Source organism: Cebidichthys violaceus, unplaced genomic scaffold (assembly GCF_023349555.1).
Source record: "Cebidichthys violaceus isolate CVI_PGR_0920_01 unplaced genomic scaffold, fCebVio1.0.p SCAF_9, whole genome shotgun sequence".
NCBI classification, from domain to species: domain Eukaryota; kingdom Metazoa; phylum Chordata; class Actinopteri; order Perciformes; family Stichaeidae; genus Cebidichthys; species Cebidichthys violaceus.
In genome coordinates, this window is record NW_027176975.1 from 2,579,735 (window position 1) to 2,600,818 (window position 21,084).

Sequence of the window (21,084 nt, forward strand, 5' to 3'; positions counted from 1 at the left end):
CATTTATATATATTAGAAATACGGCAATGTGGCGGCAAACGTATCGCTTTTCCTTGACGACACCAAAACAACGTCTACATCTGTGTGTGTTTTTTACCGCCCGATTTGAACGTCTTCCAGGCTCTCGAGAGGCAACTGTCAAATCATCTGTTCACCCTGTGTTTAACGTCGCTCGCTATGAACTGTGGGTAAAGTCTGCGGACAACTGCCGACTTCCCCCCCGGAAAGTGTTCACAAAGGGCCTCAGACAGTTGGGCGACGCCGCGGTGGCTTGAACTCTGCGGCGTTACTTCATCCACAGACGTCTCTCTCTCTCTCTCTTCTCTTAATCAAATTTAAAAACGCCATCGCTGAAGGATTAATCGTCTTTGAGAGGCAAAGATCAAAATAAGGTCAACTTAACATTGCCCCCCCCCCCCCCCGTCCCCCCCGTCCCTACTGATCTCCCCCCTCCTCCCCCCCTCTCATTGGGAAGCTGTCCTTACCCGGCGGACAGAGAGACAAAAAAGAAAAGCAGGACCTTTAACTCGACCTTTCCACTAACTCACGCTTGCAACCTTTTCCGCTGCCCTTTGCCGTGCTGCAAGTGTCGATGACGAAGATTCCGTGGGGGGGGGCACTTGTACCTGTTTACATTTCAGTGTGTGCAAATAATCTCGACATGTCAGTGTGTGTGTGTGCACAGGTGTCTCTCCTTGAGTGAGACAGAGCAGTTTGAGCCCCCCCCCCCCTCCCTCCTCTCCAGACTAATCAGATTAATTAGTCTGCAAATTAGCTCTTTTTGAAAAAAAAACATCAAGGCAAATTGATATCGCCGCGGAGACAAGCGGAGGCCTCCCTTTCCGGCAGCACAGGCGGGACTCAGCAATTAATTTACCGGCACATCATAATTATATTTGCCTCCCGTTTTTCAAAATTGATTCCCGCACGTCCCCCGATAACGATACCTGTAACCTTCACCGCTTCGCTCAATTACAGTTTGGCATAAAAACCTTTTGGCGTCTCCGTCTCATAAGTGAGAGGGGCCCAGAATGACCGAGCGGCCGTGAAGGCCGAGGCCAGCGGTCCTCAGAGAGGGATACGTTACATATCAACAGAACATCAGTGACTACCTGTACGATCTCCGTCATCATCGTCACGACAACATGCTGCACTTTCACCGCGGAGCTGTCAGTGAAGCTGTTCATACATCAGCAGGTCGAATTTGTAACGGTTGACTTTTCTTTTGGCTAAAAGCTTTGAGTGAGTTTGAGTTCCCTCTGGTAAACAGTGGATGTGTCTAGGGCTTTTATTGTGAAAGGTAAGAACAGGAAGGATCTGGTCTGTGCCGCCTTCGTAAAAAGGTTGAAAGAAGTAATAAAGTTTGTCGTCTTGGTGCGGACTACGGAGCCTCAGTGTTCTGCATTCTCTCTAGTGTCCACCAGGGGGCGACTCCTCTGGTTGTATAGAAGTCTAGTCTAAAATGACTCTACTTCTCTCTTGATTTATTCCCTCAGTAAACATTGTAAACATGAGTTTATGGTCTCAATCTCTAGTTTACAGTCTTCTTCAATACAGCATGATGTTCATTTAGTACATTATGCTCCATTTAGAGTCAAACAGACCATAAAGCAGCGTATGCTTTAGGGGCGGGGCTACACAGTGATTGACAGGTCGCTGCCGCTACCAGAGACGTATACGGCCTCACTCCTCCACATTCCAAATATGGTAACTTCCATTCATTGATTGGTTGATTGATTGATTGATTGATTGATTCCTTTGTTTGCTTCGGTGCCAAAGCTCAGAAAAAATCAACTTTGTTCAGAAAAAGAATGACATCTGTTGTTGTTGGTTTTTTTTGCAAGGTAATATTCACGTTCTGCGTGAACGTACTCATGACATGTTTAACAGTTTATTACAATATACTCCGGCATGTAAAGTGCCTTCACCCAAATTTATCCTGGCAGTTCAGGCAGAGATTGAACCGGCAACTCTCAGGCCACAACAAGCTCAATCACAAGCTCCACCCCTTCAGCTACCACTGCCCCAAAAATGTCTTTAAAAATAAATAATACACACACACACACACACACACACACACATACACATATATATAAAATTTAAATTATAATACTCATATATAAATGGTTTGCGTTTTCCCTTTTTGTTTTTATATTTCTAAAAAGAGCATCGCAAAATGTACAAAGAGACTGACTGCAGCAAATAAGAAAAACTAAAAGACAAAACAGAAGAGCGACGGCCACTCGACCGACGCGCTGCAGTCTAACCATTCTCCACCTTTTCTCTCTAAACGTACAGAACATGATCAAGGACGTCGTTAAAGAGCGCTTTAGTGTCATCGCATTTAAAAACGTCTATTAATAACTACTCCATATCCCCATTCATCCCAAACACGACACATACGCACACAAAAGAAACGGCGACAAACACGTGGCCTTGGCGACTGTAGCAACAATTAGCTTCATTACATGAGTGCGTCTGAAAAGGACCGAGGGGTCGCGGTCCTTGAACGCACCACGGCCGCACAACAGAGCGTCTGTGTTTGGCGAAGCCAAGTACACACACACACACACACACACACACACACACACACACACACACACACACACACACACACACACACACACACACACGCCTTTATCGGCGCGCAAGGTGCCAACGCCAAGAACGTTAAGGCACAGATGTTCATGCAATTCACACACACACACACACACACACTGTAGCCCGTGGACGGTTGCCAGGGCAACTGTAGACCAGTGACAAGGGGCTTATTGGTTTCATGAAGTGACTGTTGGCTGCGTGTGTTCTCACAGGGCGCTAATGAAAGGCATTCATCATTCTGGTCCCTCTATCTTTACTGCAGATTTCTGACGACCACACACACACACACACACACACACACACACACACACACACACACACACACACACACACACACACACACACACACACACACACACACACACACACACACACACACACACACACACACACACACACACACACAGACTGCTAATCGCTCCCATCGTGGCACCCACAGTTCTGTGTGTGTGTGTTGTGTGTGTGTGTGTGTGTGTGTGTGTGTGTGTGTGTGTGTGTGTGTGTGTGTGTGTGTGTGTGTGTGTGACATACTACATGGGGGGCAGGAGATAACATATTAAACATTCCTCCCGTCTCCACCTCCTCCAAAAACACCAGAGAACACCCACAATCTGCTAAACTCATGCACCTGTGTGTGTGTGTGTGTGTGTGTGTGTGTGTGTGTGTGTGTGTGTGTGTGTGTGTGTGTGTGTGTGTGTGTGTGTGTGTGTGTGTGTGTGTGTGTGAGCTCGGGCTGCCGGAATAAAGAAATGCTAATCTGCTCATTGAGTATTCAACAAACCAAATGTTTGCCTTGGGGAGAAAGAGCTCAGCTTAAGGGACTAATTACTACGAGTGCTGGATGTGATGCTGCTCTGCTGAACCGCCTCCTTCCTCCACCAGAGGATCACAAGGTGCTAATTCTCTCATTTTAATCACGGCATCCAAATCGGGATCCATCATGAATGGCCGTGGATTCTGACCGTTACCGCTTCATTGAAGGCCTCTCCGCCGACCGGGTCCGCAGGTTTACATCCTCGTCTGTCCAGATCTTGTCATCGTTTTTTTTATCCAATTAGACGTCGATCACGGTGTCCTCTGACCCGCCCCCCCCCCCCCCCCCGCAAATTATAAACAGTTCATCCTGAGTGCAAGAGGATGTTTGTCCCAAGATTGAAGAGGTGCACTCGAGGTGGACCCCGAGACGTCAGGAGGAAGAGGGGACAGAGGTGAGGTCACAGAGAACCTTTGACCACCGAAATCTAAAATCGGTTCATTCCGGAGTCCAGGTGGATGTTTTACGTCACATCTGCCCTCCAGGCGTGGGTCAGTGGGAGAGCAGGGTCGGAGGTTTGATCCCCGGCTCCGCTGGTCCGTGTCCGTGTGTCCTCGGGCGAAAACGCTTTACCCCAAAACTGCTCCCGCAAAGCTGTTCCTTGGGTTTATGGACGTTAGTTCAGAGTCCTGGTGGGCGGGCGGCACCTTGCATGGCAGCCCGTCACCGATGTGTGAATGGGTGAACGATCACATGTAGTGGTGTTGATTAAAACGCAAAAAAAAGAACCAATCAGAGAGTCGACAAAGAACCGAACCGATAAGGAGTATTGCTAACAGCAGTGGTGTTTAGTAACTCGGACTAGAACCTTCCTAGAACTAGGAATCTCACTTCATGTTCTTTGATATCAAATATTAGTCCTGCGTGTCACGCATGAATATGAATGATGGTGGGGGAACGTTGACGCCGAGAGAAGAAATAGTGCCACCTGGTTGAAGTAATTAAACGTTATTCAATACAAAATAAAGATAACTCTCATGCAGCAAACAGTTGGTAACAGAGAGAGAGAAAGGAAGGACTTACCTTGACCGAGTCTCTGTCTGAGGAGGCGGCGAGGCAGGAGACAGAAAAATAAAGACTAATTAAGGCTTTTAAAGTTTTAGCGAGAAGCGCAATAATGCATGAGGAGAAAAACCAGAAAAGGTAATGTAAAAAGTCACACATGAGCATACAGTACGTACACAGAGAAGAAGCAGGCTAACGATGTTCCCTGAGGCGTCGTCAACGCCGGTTCAAGCTAAAAGTACATTAACTCAGACTACTCCTTATTGTACATGTACACGTATTTATCGCCAAAGATGACAAAATAACACGAAATTTGGCATCGGAGTGACCAAAATCGGGAAACAGCGTGAATTACAACGACGGCACTTAAAAATACAACAATGTAGAAACCTCTCGCTCCCTGAATTCACTGGACCTCAGCTAGAGGAACCCTTCACTTAGTCCCGCCCCTCGAGCGCAGACCGGCAAATCACAGCGTAGCATCGGTCGGCTTCGACAAGTCGTTTCAGATGCCGGTTTAGGGGATTTTGGAGCAAGTCGTGGTTAAACGTTACGTCCCTCAGGGTAGTGCGGTTAGTGACAGTGTGGGCTCCACGGTAGCTTTTGACAGCTTGACGGAGTAGTAGCAGCAGCGTGGGGGGGTGGGGGGGGGGGGGGGGGGTGGGGGGGGGGGGGGGGGGGGGCTTAGCGAAGGGTCACTTGTATTGATATTAATTGTGCTGCTAATGGAAGTGAGTACTCACTGCAAGCTATACAGGGCAAGGTTAACTGCTTCACTGCACTGTAAAAAAAAACCAACAAAAGAAAGAAACTTGCAGTCATGCTGCAGCAGAGTAATTAAGAGCTGGCACACACACACACACACACACACACACACACACACACACACACACACACACACACACAGTCTCTGTGTGCCATAATTAAATGCTGGAGCTCAAAGTCAGCTCGCGTACAGAGAGAGGAGAGGCATCACGGCCGGGTGTGTGTCGCTCCCTATTAGGCCAATTAGAACGGCACAATGACAAATCAGCTTTTAATTGCTTTTACCGCTGAGTACTAACAATTAAGCATCAAGCCAGTGGTATAAATCCATAACTTTGAGTATTCCACACGTGTAAATTAGTTTGGGATCACAAGAGCTTCAGTATTTATGTCCGTTATTAAGACGCCTTCAGCAGGGCGGGCCTCACCTCTCGGGTGTTCGCCGCTGTTGTCGTGGTGCTTCCTCTCGTCTTTGTGCGGCAGCTGGTGGCTCAGGGCGGAGGACAGAGCCAGCAGGCCGGCGGCGGTGGTGGCGGCGGCGCCGGCGCCAGCGGCGGTGCCGACCCCGGGGAGCAGCTGGGGCTGGAGGCCCGCCGGGTGCGGCGTGAGCGGGACGGGGATGGCGTGGCCGTGGGAGAGGTGCTGAGCCTGGAGCTGCTGCTGCTGAACCACACAGAAGCCGGGGTTAGCGCGGGAAAGTACCACTTCAATTGATTTCTTCTTTTTTTTGATAAATGTAATATAAATGTATAAACATGTATTAAAACGTAACAGGATTTGTTGGACGGTGAATATCGACACTAGTGTGTACTCGTCGTTAGAAACGGTGTACTTGTTAGAAACCGCCTTTTTAAAAACACGTAAAAAAAGCTGAAAAATTCACGAGATTTACCGACGCATTTGAAAAATCTAAAACTAAAACCCATTCAGAGCCTCATTGATTCAGAGAGGAGGGACTCATTTCCTGGTTTTAGGACTCGTTACACGGTGTCTTTTCAAAATAAACTTCCGTCTTCACAGGAAGTTAGGTTCAAGGCAACAAAAGCGCTCAGGTTCAGGAAAAGATCCCGGGTGACATTAACTCGACTGAATGACTCATGTTTACAATGTTTACTGAGGGAATAAATCAAGAGAGAAGTAGAGTCATTTTAGACTAGACTTCTACACAACCAGAGGAGTCGCCCCCTGGTGGACACTAGAGAGAATGCAGCTTTAATGACAGTTCTGCATTGGCTTCACTCGGCACAACCAGAGGTTGCCGCCTGCCTGTGTTCAAAGCTGCAGTATCATTGGCAGTGAGAACGGGTTGTAAACGCTAACTCAGGATTATATCAAAGCTGAATAATATTTGGTGAACGAATAGTAAAAGTAGAAATATGTCCAAAAATATCATCTTTCTTGTTGTGTTTCTTGTCTCAGTAGTTTAGCACCAGGTCTCATCTTAAGACTCTCTGTCAAACATGTATCTCTGCTAGATCCGTCTTACAGCATTCTTCTATCACAGCGTGTGTGTGTGTGTGTGTGTGTGTGTGTGTGTGTGTGTGTGTGTGCGTGTGCAATACACCCACTCCTATGATGGCGTTGAGTTCAGCCATGGTGACCTGCTTGGCCCGCTCCACCGCCTGCACCACCTGCTGCTGATGCTGCGAGAGAGACAGACAGACAGACAGACAGACAGAGAGACAGACAGACAGTGAGACAGACAGACAGAGACACAGGAAGACAGACAGACAGACAGAGAGACAATGAGACAGACAGTGAGACAGACAGACAGAGAGACAGACAGACAGACAGAGACACAGGCAGACAGAGAGACAGACAGAGAGACAGAGACACAGGCAGACAGAGAGACAGACAGAGACACAGGTAGACAGAGAGACAGACAGAGAGACAGAGACACAGGCAGACAGAGAGACAGAGACACAGGCAGACAGAGAGACAGACAGACAGACAGACAGACATATAGACAGACATATAGACAGACAGACAGAGAGACAGACAGACAGACAGTGAGTGAGTCCGTCATCACCGTTAACACACTACACAGCCCGACGCACAATTATCAATCGACACGCAGCAATGAGCCGATTATAAAACCCGACAAGCTCGTCGCGCAGCTCATTAAAGCAGCCGTAAATGTGCAGCAACGAGAGGAGGATGATCTGCAGCGACGTCTCGCTGCAGATCCAGATTAACTCCGTCCTCACTGCTCTTTATTTTGGGAAAACCAGCAAGTGTGACTTTCTCAGGTTAGTTAATCCCGTCTTCAGGGAGCAGAAACAGAGTCCAAGATAAACTCGTAAAAGAAGTCAAACATCCTGATATAAACACCTATGACATCATCCAGAGAAGCCCAGTGTGTGTGTGTGTGTGTGTGTGTGTGTGTGTGTGTGTGTGTGTGTGTGTGTGTGTGTGTGTGTGTGTGTGCGTGTGCGTGTGCGTGTGTGCAGGAGATGATGCGCTGGACATTTGACATGCGCCACAAACATACATTCTATGCCGTTCTGTCGTCAGTTGTCAAACTTCACGGGGAGAAAACGGACGTATTGGTGGAGAGACGGAGACAGATCCCCCAGAGAGACAGACGGGCTACGAGGGCAAAGTCATCCAAAGGGTACGGAATGAGAGAGAGAGAGAGAGAGACGGATCCAGACGGTGAGGGGAGAGAGAGAGAGCAGCCGAGATTAATTTTCGGGGGGAAGCGCAAGACATCAAAGCAGGGCAGAGAAGAAAGGGCTTATCCGCCGTGGAAATGAACCCGACCACCGGGTTCAGCTTCGCCTCCTTCACGATGAGTCGAACCTGCCTGAACGTGACTCGCACACGTGAAGAGATCCATCGGTCCGGGTGGCTTCTAAACACGGTGTTATCAATCATCCCTCATGATTAACAGATGCGGGACAGACGGCCCGATATTCAACGACCAACAATTTACTTTGACATTTCAGCCAAAAAAAATCGGGACGCTTGAGAGTTAGTGTGTCGTACCGTAAACATCGTACTCCGCGCAGGAACAAACGCTGCTTTGGTAGCTGCTCGGAAGTGTTTGCAGTAACTGAGGGAGACTAGAATTACCGGCTCTGCCGACCCGTCAAGTCACAGTTCTGACTCGCCGCGTCATTTCGTCCTATTAGACATTTGTGTGAAATTGTTACAACTAGCGTAGGAGTTCTTGAGTTATGGCGAATGAAAGGGTGTCACGGTTACCTTGACCTTTGACGACCATATTCTGATCTGTGACAAAATTTGAAGAAATTCCCTCCAGATCGTGGACGGACGGACGGACGACCCGAAAACACGTTCTCCCGAGACACCCTGCTTTTCTTCTAAACGAAAACGACCGTAAAGATCAAAAGTTCCCCGCGATTGTTACAAAAAACTGTTGGAAATTCACATGGAGTCAAATATTGAGTTGATCCCTTCGATAATTGGCTCGCAATCGTCACATTTAAAACAGGCAAAAACGACCAAATTCATCACGTCACTCACATAAATATTCAAATTCCAAATCTGTTACTTAGAACAAAGGCTTGTCTACAAAAAAAAAAAATCAAAAAATAGAGACGCACCGATACCGATATTGGTCTGATACTGACTCGGGTCATTATTATGAATAATAATTCAGTACATTAATATCTATAGAGAAACATGATACTGATATGTCGTCTTATTAGCGACAACAACGCTGCTGTCAAAGAAACCGTGAGAAGGAACATCGGGAAGTGACAAAATAAAATAAAAGTAATAAATCAAGACAAAGAGCTCTCCCAAACAGGAGCTCGCCACGCCGCCGGTGTGATTTCGACTGCACAATAATAACATGATTTTTTTTTGTCGCGCTTCGGCGGAAGAGGCTGCGTGTTCGGGGGAAAAAATAAATAAAAAAGCGGTAAAAAGCCGTTTTTCCTCTCCCTGCCTCGACTCTCTCCGCGGGCCTCAGGGCTGAGGAGCAGCACCGCAGTCTAATGCCATTATTCCTAATCCACCCTAAACCCTCCTAATCCATGGCTAATCTGGAGGAGAGCTTTTTGGAGTCCACACTCGCTCCTTCCTGCTGTTCCCACCCCTCAACACACACACACACACACACACACACACACACACACACACACTTTCAACTCCTCCAGAGAAAGGATTTACTGGCTAAACACACACGCCTAAAGGTTCCATAATAAACATACTGTGTGAAACACACCTCACACACCCACCACTGTCCGTGCACACGTTTATTTTACGTGCACGCAGGTGGACACACACACACACACACACACACACACACACACACACACACACACACACACACACACACACACACACACTCAGCCACTGGCTCCTGCATATGTTAGTGGGAGACATTTAATAAATTCAGAGCATATCTGCCTATCCCGAGCAGGGAGGATTAGCCCAGGATAATCTGTGTGTGAGTGTGTGTGTCCATATCTGTCTGTTTGTCCTCCCAATCCACCACACACTTCTCCCTCCTTCTATGGGTCCTCTCTCTCTCTCTCTCTCTCTCTCTCTCTCTCTCTCTCTCTCTCTCTCTCCCACCACCGTCTTAACTCACTTACCTCCTGAGAGAGGAAAGGGATGACTTGGGCGCAGATCGCGTTCAGCCGCTTGACGATCTCCGCCTGCAAGACAGAGAGGTGGGTGCAGACAACACAATCATCTTTTCAGAATTCACGGTAAAACAGGGGGCCTCGAGGAGGAGGCGGCGTCCTCCTCAGACGACCTAAAAAAAGAACACGCTCACGTCAAGACAAGTGCAACGCGTGTTGAATTCAAGGACCGGCCCACGTGTGGAACATCAGTCATTTGATGCCTAGTCTGATGCAAGGTGGCAAACTTTATTCATCCTTTCAACTTCGACAAAGACAACAAAGACCACATCCTTTCACAATAAAATACCCCGACAAAAATTATCTCTTTTTTTCTCCCTTCTAAAATAAAGTCCCACGGCGGTCCACCAGAAGGGGGCGGGACTTCGCCTTCTCTATATTCCGGAATGCTCGCATTACAGAAGCTAAAAAGGCACTCTGGCTAACATTTCACCGGGCATGTTTTTTTGGGGGGAGGCATTTTGAGGAACCGATAGCGTGATGGCAGCAATGACCATGAAAAGAGCAACAACAACAACAAAAAAAAAAAAAACAACGCCAGAAAGTCAAACCGCAGAGGAATGCGAGATAAAAAAAAAAAAAGACATCAAAGAGCCACCCACACTGTGCGTTTTCTAAAGATGATCTCTGGAAAGTGCAGTCGGTGCCCAGGCATGCACGGTAATGAGCGCTTCTGCACCGATGTCACCGAAACAGAAGGAACAAACATCACGGAGAGAGAGAGAGAGAGAGAGAGAGAGAGAGAGAGAGAGCGCCCTCTGAAACTTTATTATCAAGCGGTAAAAGTAAAAAGTAAAAGTAAAGCAGATTGTCAACCGAGAGGTCTGACTAAAGAGGAATTATTTAAACTCGGTTACGTGTCAACCGGCGAGCGAGTCAGTCACGCTTTATGACGTTAATCAAACAAACGCCAAATATTATCTGGTTTCTCAGTCAGATGGGAGGATTTGCCGACATAATGAGCAATCCTTAAGACACTTGTGCTCTGAGACGTTGTGAGATTTTAAAAGATTACAAGATTAATTAATATGATTGCATTGCTAATCAATTACAAGCAGAAGTGAAAGCACACAGAGTGTTTCTATGGATTCCTCTTTCTTGTCAAAACCAGGCGGCAACCTCCGGTTCTGCCGAGTGAAGCCAAAGCTTCATGTCTTAAAGCTGCATTCTCTCTAGTGTCCAGCAGGGGGCGACTCCTCTGGTTGTATAGAAGTCTAGTCTAAAATGACTCTACTTCTCTCTTGATTTATTCCCTCAGTAAACATTGTAAACATGAGTTTATGGTCTCAATCTCTAGTTTACAGTCTTCTTCAATACAGCATGATGTTCATTTAGTACATTATGCTCCATTTACAGTCAAACACACCATAAAGCAGGGGATGATTTAGGGGCGGGGCTACACGCTGATTGACAGGTCTCTACCAGAGACGTATACGACGTCTCTACGTCACTCCGCCAAATATGGTAACTTTCATTCAATTGGTTGCGAAAAAACCACAACATGGCGACGGCCGTATTCCAAGATGGCGACGGCAAAAATTGCCCCAAACTCAAGGCTTCAAAACAACAAAGTCCACAAACCGACGGGTGACGTCACGATGACTACGTCCACTTCTTTTATTTATATATATATATATATATATATATATATATATATATATATATATATATATATATATATATATATATATATATATATATATATATATGTACACACAGTCTGCGGTCAAAACCTTGCACCTCCATTACTCACAGTGCAACCTGATCGCTGACAGCAGTGCGTTATGCTAGTAGCGGCTAATGTAGCCCCGCGTTGCTAGCATCAAGCGGAGATCAGAAGCAACATCACTTGAGGACATTTATCAGACACTGTAAAACACTGTAATGACACCTTTTTAAAACCATTTGAGAGACATTTTGTTATCAGGATTTAGTGCTAACTTCTTGACAGTTTAACTTCTATATCTTACTTTCCACTATCAATGTTTTTCAAACTCAAATATCAGCCTCAGAAATCGGGGGCTATGCTACTTATCCTTCAGGATCTCGGGGAAGATGTTCTACAGCTGCACTCTCTGAACCTCAGTCAACATCTGCATCTGCACCCAGGACTTTGTCCCCTCGAGCATTTGGAGGATTTTTGGAGGCGAGGGGAGCGCACTGGAGCAGAGAGCTCAAGGAAAACGTGACATTTTGTTGTCATTTTAAAATCAGCTTAATTAAGAGATAACTTGCTGGAAAAAAAGCCATCACGGGCTGAGATAATGCCTCCAAGTCCAAGTCAAGGGGCTAGTTTCATGTATATAACCTTGACGGAGGTGAACTTTGCTCAGGTATCAGTAGAAAACAGAAGCCCCCAGGGGCCACGAGAGCAAACCTGCTAGACACCCACACCGATACGAACCCATCACGGTCTGCACGAGCACGCAGTCACACACCTCCACAGACCTTCTCTGTATTCATCAGATGGTTTCACGGAACCCGAGGGTTGGCTTTTAAAGATTATACAGCGCTCTCTCTCTCTCTCTCTCTCTCTCTCTCTCTCTCTCTCTCTCTCTCTCTCTCTCTCTCTCTCTCTACATCAGGTAGGATTTCTTTACAGGAAATTGCCTGATCCACTGTCCCAAAGGGAGTGATAGTAGTGCAACTCAAATCCAAACACAAACAAGACTTGCACAAAACCACACACACGAAATGGCACACGGGGATACACTCTTTGTTTTGTAAGACTAAATATGTACAACTATAGGACAGATAGTCCTTCCTTGAGATAAAGGCAACCTGCAAGCGCAATGGTCGGAGAACTCAATTTCACAAATATTTTGACTTCCAAAAACTTTCTTTGCTTGTAAAAACTTGACCCTAACCCTTGACTTGACAATGGAAAAACCAAATCGGCAAATCAAAAACAATAGGACGCAAACAGCGCTAGCAACAGGACGGCTCTCCGAGCAAAACAAATCCAAGACCAAGGTGAGCTGGTCTGGAACAAGCAACAAAAGAAGCAGCAGGGACAGACCCGGTTTAGAGGGCGGGAAAAGTCGTAAGAACCATTGACGCCCCATCTAGACACAAATGGCCAGAAAGGAGTCGTAAAAAACACTCCGTTCAAACTCAAAAACGGCAGCGGCGGCGATGTACTCGGCAGCGGTTCCGTCAACTATTAGCGGTTAGCAAAACACACCATCTGAAAACACCAACAGTAAGCGAACAGTCCCCCCCCCCCCGTTGTGCCTCTGGCCGCAGGGTAGACTACGGATCTACCCATTTGCAAGAACCCGAAGCAGCAGGGCACGGGCCGTATCTACTGGAAACCACTCAAGACCGCGTCGAGTGGATCGTCCAGAGTAAAATCTCCAAGCCTTGACGGAATCACGCTCAAAGTCTTTCTGCACCGTCGGGGGACCTCCTTTTGGGCCAGCATTCCATTATGAGCTCCATCAATTTCCTGTCGATCGACTAATCGATCCGTCATCTGTGGGAGTACGTTCTATCTGCTTTCAGAGAGAACATTTTAAAAAGGGCCTGACGTTAAGAGGTCCCGTCTTTACAATACATGCAAAACAAATATTACTTTTACAAAAGCACTTCCTGCTGCAGTTTATTCTTATAATAATACTCAGTGTTACGGATCAGCAGAAAATTTACTTTTACACGTTTGATTTTTGCTCTTTGCAGAGACAAGAGACGCAGCACTAACTCCTCCGGTGAAGGTTTTACCAGTTCATGGTAGATCAGCGAGAACATGCTGCCATGTTCTCCTCAGCCACACGGCAGACGGACAGAAAAGCCAAACATAAGAGCAGAAGCGTGACTTCAAGCTGAGCTTCGTTCCCTCTGCACACGTTCCCACAGATTTGAGGGGGCAACGTGCTAAAGAGGTCCCACCGAGTGCATCGATTCATTAAAAACGATCTGTTCGTCATAAAATGCATCCAAGTGCTCTTCATTTTTTCCGATGAAGTGTTTTTAATTATTGACCTCTTTTAAGGCTTCCGAGACAAAGAAAATTGCCCGAGCACCAGCTATCAGCGGGGTTCAGGAGCCGTTCAGCGTCGGGCTGCGGCTCAATTTACCTGTGAATAACACAGCGCTGCAGCCACTCCCACCCGCAAACCTAAAACACTGACATTTTCTTTTTATATTTAACGTTTATCCGGGGGAAGACTCGCTGTGCACACATGCCCTTTTTCAGCTCGCTCCGGTTTCACACGCACTGGGGAGCTGCCCGGTACATATTAGCCTCTGAGAAACTCCACCGTAACGTTGTTGGTTGGGGCGTGAGTGCATTGCTCGAGGGTACCTTGGTTAGGTGTGTTGAGAGCCAAAAAAAAAAAGGAGGCCGTGCTCAGTATTTGCACCTTAAAAAAAGTGAGTGAACAAGAGAAGTGTCTCCACCGGTCTAGCATAAGGAGATGTTCAAGGACGCGGTGACTGGATGGCAGACCGCTGGAGGTGAGGATCAGGCTGTGTGAGATGCTGCCACATCTACTTGGACATAAGATCGCTGCTAGGCAACACCACGATTAAAGCGTCGCCCGTCAAGCTCCCAAAGTACACGATATATACGTAATACTATCGATTTTTGAAGTATTTTGGGGTTGTCATTTTTTCCCTGTTAAACAAGCATCGACTTTTCTAATTAATTTGCATTTAAACTTTAGCGCCCCAACCATGATATGACTTAGATAAAAAGCAAACTCTACGCTCACTGTGATGGTTTAAACCACTGTGATGGTTTAAACCACGCGTTTTATTGTACGGAAATTAAATGAAACACAACCGCGTGGTTTTTCTTAAGGAGTAACTTCATCCACAGGTTCTGAGCCAGAAGTCCACCGGATGCATCATTTTGAAAAAAGGTGTCAAAACATGACATCTACGTTAGCCACGTTAGCCACGTTAGCTACGTTAGCTACGTTAGCTACGTTAGCTAGGAAAACCAGCGATCTGGTTCACTGAAGTCGATGCATTTACCGTTCATCGGACAACAAATGAGACAAGAATCAAACCTTTGCGGTCGCTCCGCCTCACTCCCCACCGCTGGGAGACTACTTTGCTGATGAGAGCGCGTTAACGTATTTGTATTGCATGACGTAGATTAACCCCGTCGGTTCTATCTCAGAGCTGGCTTTGCAACATAAGGGCTGATTTTAAAACAGAACATTTGTATGTGTGCAGTTACTTTTTAATGGTTTAAATGTAAATTATATGCAATTTAGTGCTGAAACGATTGGTCCTTCAACAAAAAATAAATTGATTATGTAATTTTTAAGTAAAAATCACAGGTTTCAGTTGTTCAAAAGCAGGTATTTGCTGATTTTCCTTGTCCTCTATCAAACGTATCAATTATTCAATTAATCAAACGTACTTTGTAGCAAATCGGCTAAAACATGCAAAACCACTAATACAGTACTATACAGTACAATACAATACAGTAATACTACTAATATTTCAGTTGTGAAAGAATGTCACAGGGGCGTAAAAATAAAGACTCTAAAGCTTTAAAGCAAAGATGCTGATTTCCACTAACAACTACAACCTACAACCTGAACCACCGATCGATCGGTTCTGAAGAGGTGAACCTGAGATGTTGGCACGGAGAAGGAAACAAAAGCGCCGGAGCAGAAAAAGGAAATGGAGACGGTTCTCCCGCGAGGCAACACAACCAATTTCAGGTGACATTTTACATCAATGGCAGACCGTCGTGACTGTCGGCCAGAGAGCAGGGCATGTCAGCCTGTTTTGGCCAAACACGTCTGTTCATACAGAGACCCGAAGCGAAAATGCAGCAGGGCTCCTCTTTTCTGTTTTTTTGCCACAAAAAGTGTCCTGTGGTTCGTGTAAACCTAGAGATTTTTTTGTTTGTTTTTTGGTTGTTGTTCCTAGCAGCTAGCAGGCTTCGACCCGGACCCCGTCACGCGCCTAAATAACGAGAAACGACTCGCCAGAGAGTCCTCTAAGGTGAGGACTCAAACACCGGGTCGATCCAGGAAGCTTATTGCCAGATTAGAGGACTCTGCGGTCACATGAAGCCCGGGAACCTCGGAGGCGAGATCATTTGCGCTGAATTTATCTTTGACCCTCTCTGTGTGCGAGTCGCCCGGAGAAACGCTCCTCCGGCTGAAAAAGAAGGAGGGGGGGGGGGGGTGGGGGGGGATCAGTGAGCCGCGGCTGTGCAACATCAAACTTATTACACGGTGTGGACCCTTGTGATCGGATCAACAACATGCACCAACCGCCTGACAGTGTTTGCCACTGAATATGCTTTCATTATTTACATGAGAGCACCTACTTGCTATCTTGTAGGTAACGCGGCACAACAACAACAACAACAACAACAACAACAACACCTCAGCAATGAGCACCAAAAACAGCCTCAAATACTCTTTAACAACAAAAGAAATTAGATCGGGCAGGAGGCCCCGGAGTCAGACTGGGTCAGATAGAAGATCAAATGTCCATCTCCCCCATGGAGCTCTGTAAGCATCACATCAGCACCAGCTAATACACCTAATGGACCCCACCATATAGAGGCTGTATTCCCTGGTGACTGTGTGTGTGTGTGTGTGTGTGTGTGTGTGTGTGTGTGTGTGTGTGTGTGTGTGTGTCGGTAGGACACAGATAGGTAGTGAGGGACAGGGAGGAAATAACAAAAGGACACTTCACAGACTGCAGAGTTGGTGCTTAATGTAAATGACGCAGTATTTCTATTTTGCACCGTATCGACGTCGTCACGAGGCTTGCTTCACCGAATGCTACATGCTACATGCTACATGCTAGCAGCAACACAAAAGATCATTTCTTGTTGATTTTTGTCTCATTTCACCAATCGAAAAAAACAAAAGGCAACGCTCTCGACCCGTGAGTGCCCTTTATGTCTTTATGCTAAGCTATGCTAAGCTAACCTAACCAAAGCGTCATGTTTTACCAAACGGACGCGGGGAAGTGGTTTTGGTCTTCTTATCTAACACCAACTACATTCCATACGTCATACCTCAGGACCGCTGAGATTAAATCTTGTGACCCCTTTGTGGGGTCCCGACCCACAGGTTGGGACCCACTGAGACAAAAACACACAAAAGTTAAACCTGAATCTGACGATGATCGATATGCTTTACGTGAAAGATGGTTATTTGTAAACATGAAGAAATAATTGCGTGTCTGTGTTTTTAAAAAATGGTATTTTCTGTAATTCAAAAAAAGGTTCAGACGCTTTATTTCTTCTTAATGCATTTTCGGAGACATTACGTGACCGAAATCCTGGAAATGAAAAAAAGAAATCTCCCTATCCGCTGCAGTTTAACGAGTTGTCAGCCCTCGTCCAAAACGCTGCCAGTCTTCAGCATCAAAACGTCTCATTACTTCCTCCTCCTCCTCCTCCTCCTCCTCCTCCTCCTCGCTTGCTTCATTTCTTTTTCGGGCCCCGCTAATTTGCAATTGATTAGCTGTCCTCTCGCAGCTCTCTGACCCCTCCCCCAATCCCCCAACCCACCACCACCACCACCACCACCACCACCCCCCCCCTCCTCCATCTAGGAGTCAATTCGTCTTTAACGAGGGGCAGCGGGGCCCTCCTGAGTAAATAAAACAGGGAAGAACTAAAGAATCAATGTGGCCTATTACCCTCAGAAAACGCTAAGCAAGCAATATTAGCGATCCGCTTGGCGGCGGGGGACGACTGCCTTAATGGGTTAGAGGCTACCACCCCCCCCCCCTTCAGTCTTGGCGTCCGCTCAAAGAGCCACAGCGCGTCGTATCTGCATGGCATGTATGAGAGACAACACACACACACACACACACACACACACACACACACACACACACACACACACACACACACACACACTGCTGGCAGAAATTAGGGATTCACTCTCCAAAACTGCTTCCTGACAGAAATCATTGGGCACCACACAGAGCCACATTTCACCTCTTTTATATTTGTTCTCCCCTTTCCCCCGATAAACACTCTCTCTCACACACACACACACACACACACACACGCACACGCACACACACACACGCACACACACACACACACACACACAGCAGGATTTATAGTAGACACCCCCCCCCATATATCATCACACAGTCTGATTAGTGTGCCAGTAAAAGGCTGCATGTGTGTGACAGAAACTCACACAAAGACCAAAACACACACAAGAAGAAGGTTTCCAATATATGACCACACACACGACAAGCACAAACACACACACACACACACACACACACATAAATAAATAAGCCCAGTGTGCGTACTACACACATACTACAGTAAGCAAACATGTACGATATAATGTACATACAGGCTGTTATACAGATTCCCCGCAACACAGTAAACACACAGTATAGATACACAGAGACACAAAAACAAAAAGGCCGAGCATTTATCACTCTCTCTCTCACTCACACACACACACACACACACACACACACACACACACACACACCATTTCTCTGGAGATGAGCGTGTAGCTGGTTTAGCCTGGCAGCTCATGTGCAGTTACCACACACACATTTATGCTAATGAGCCTCTGTGTTTAAAAAAAAAAAAAGAAAAAGAAAAAAAAGACAGCAAGCGGTAACATAAAGGCTCGTTAGAGGCCGAACCCTCGTTCATCTCTCAGCCTAATATTAAGCTGACAAAATCATAATTCACACGTTGAATTACTGTCACTGCTTTCTTCTGCGTTGCCGTGTTGAACCCTGTGAATCACGTTTACATTATGAAATGCAACGCCGTGATTTTGTATGTTTTTCCTGGTGTGTGTGTTGTTGTTTTTGTTTTTTTTTTTACATTCGAGTCACAGCTGAGCATCCAGTTTTTACCCCCCCCCCAAAAAAAAAAAAGAATTAGCCGGCGATCTTTGAAAAAGCCACGCGGTCGTTTGATGAAAGCTGGAGGTCTTTAACCGTCGGCAGCTCATTGAGACAGCGAGCTTTAGAGTCACAGGGTCTCTGAAACATGTACCTTTAAACATGCAAATGAGGCAGTGTCTCATTAAATATGCGCCCCTTTACATACATTTATAGAACACAAAACATCTGTTGAAGCCAGGTTCACCATGCTGACATACTGGAGTCTGTTTATCACTTCACACTCCGCCATGTTTGTATCAATAACCTGGAGATTTCTGGATCAGAGTCTGAGAGAGATGATTACCGACGTTGAGACGATAATTCTTTTGCGTCGCAAGTTTTCTGAAATGTCATGTTTAAATATGCAAATGAGGCATTGTGTGATGGTAGGTTTTGGTGATTTTAGGAGAAATCTACAAACAGACGAAGTAGAAATGATTATTCTGGATGTTTTATTCCCACCGGTCTGAGAGAAGACGCCTCGTAAAAAAAATGATATTTCATAAGAGAGGTCTTTGTAAAAAGATCACCAGGTGGATCTTTATTAGGGGAACCATGATGTCACATCACAGGCCAACACCAGAAAACCCACTGGAAGAAGAGACCGTTACAAAAGGAGATGACAACGAAATCTTAAAAGGCATATATTACCTGCAGTTTGCATACAAAAACAAACATGGAGGGACATTTTGAAAGCTGAGATATAGAGATTCTAGCGATGAACCGAAGGAGATGAATAAATCATCTCCGACCTCACGGACCACGATAAATATTTCACAAATCAGCAGCAACTACAGATTTCAAAATCAAAAAATTGAGAACTAAAAATAAACGTCATGTTGATCTGATGTTCCTCCGACGCCCACAATCGCTTTTTTTTTTTTTACTTCTTTTCGATATTCAAGTTGGGGGAAAAAAAAAATAATTTTCTTACCTGCTTGTGCATCTCGATGTTGAGTCCGTACGACATTTCATAGTACTAGAAAAAAAAACCAAACACAAAACAGGGTCAAACAAACGTGTAGAAACACACACACACACACACACACACACACACACACACACACACACACCGAGACTCACCATGACATAGTGTCTCTGCATCTCGGTTTTGTCACCGGCCAGTTTCTCACACTCCATCTTCAGACTGTGTAAAAAAAAAAAGAAAGAAAAAAAAAGTTAAAATTAAGATCCATAAATGATACGTCACCTTAACACAAATTCACAAAATATGACTTTGAAAAGAAAGGAGGCCGGAGGTGACCGGTGACTACATCCTGTGGGTTTCTGCAATTTACATTTGGTAAACTTTTGCAGTGCAAGGAGAGCAAAGAGCTGCTCAGGGTCCCTGCAGACACACACTTCCTCACCGGGAGCAGCGCAGTAATTAATGGATCAATACAGGACCTCATCATATATTCTTTACAGTGAGAGCGGATGTGACCAAATATGCACCATCGGCAGAAAGGCCACCGTGTAATGAGGATGCATTTTACAGCTGTGGTTAGGCTGAACTCTGTCCACTGGTGTCTGCTAATGGAGGAAGAAGAAGAAGAAAGAAAAAGAGGCCTCCGCTCATCACCACAGCAACCGTTACACACCTCGTGTTCTGAGAGGGACCGGTTGGTTCCGTTGACCCAGAAGGTTTCAACAGTCCACAACATGAACGTCGAGAAGCTTCTCCAGACAGACGGGAGATAACTTTCACAAATGCTTTAAACTGGAGACATCCATCAGAAACAAAAGACTTTCAAACATCCAGTGTGAATGTCCTTTATCGTCTCTCTGCCGTCTGGACGCTCACAGTCTCACGCCTGCAGCGAGACGCCGTCCTCGGTTCAGCTCATTGGCCGGCAAACCGGACCACCGGTTCATCCCACCTGGGGATCGGGCAATAATTACGGGGGAGGCCAGAGGTGGGCGATTATTATGCATTGGTATCGCGCCCACGGTTCTGCCCCCCCCCCCCCCCCAAGCAATGTATTTCACACTTCATCATGTCGGGTGAAAAAGCATTTCACACCACTTGGGTTTGCAGAGAGAGACGTGAATACCAAGGACGATGGGTTTACCTGTGGTTAGTCACGCCCACGGACAACAGCAGCAGCATGTCGGCACTCTGGAGGTCTGAGGGTCTGAGGGGACCCTCAGACCTTCAGACCTTCAGACCCTCAGACCCTCAGACCCTCAGACCTCCAGACGGACGTCTACCTCACACTGACAGTGTTTCGTTTCTCGGTCAAAGACTCAAAATCAGTGGCCGTGTTGGATTTCACGGCGTTGGTGGCGACTCTTCCTGAAACCTTTTTGGACTAACAGTGTGACTTATACCGGACCGGTCCACTAGACAGAGGCGGGTCCAAGTCATTGTTCTGCATGTCACAAGTATCATGTCTTTGGAACTCATGTCCCAGAGTCAAG

At 46.3% G+C, this 21,084-nt stretch overlaps 1 protein-coding gene across 2 annotated transcripts in view; it reads right to left on the reverse strand.

Moving 5' to 3' along the window:
* LOC137867037 (transducin-like enhancer protein 4) overlaps positions 1-19,809 on the reverse strand; it is a 31,383-nt gene extending 11,574 nt beyond the window's left edge. The window contains exons 1-6 of one of the 2 annotated variants that reach the window (XM_068703437.1): positions 19,747-19,809; positions 19,598-19,642; positions 9,754-9,816; positions 6,754-6,828; positions 5,614-5,845; positions 4,439-4,455 (exon numbers count right to left, since the gene is read on the reverse strand). In XM_068703437.1, the coding sequence (XP_068559538.1) occupies positions 4,439-4,455; positions 5,614-5,845; positions 6,754-6,828; positions 9,754-9,816; positions 19,598-19,642; positions 19,747-19,803 (489 nt within the window). In that variant the 5' untranslated portion in view covers positions 19,804-19,809. Of the gene's footprint in view, positions 1-4,438; positions 4,456-5,613; positions 5,849-6,753; positions 6,829-9,753; positions 9,817-19,597; positions 19,643-19,746 lie in introns of both variants that reach the window. The other variant, XM_068703436.1, reaches the window with a different exon arrangement.
* Between the last annotated feature and the right edge of the window lie 1,275 nt (positions 19,810-21,084).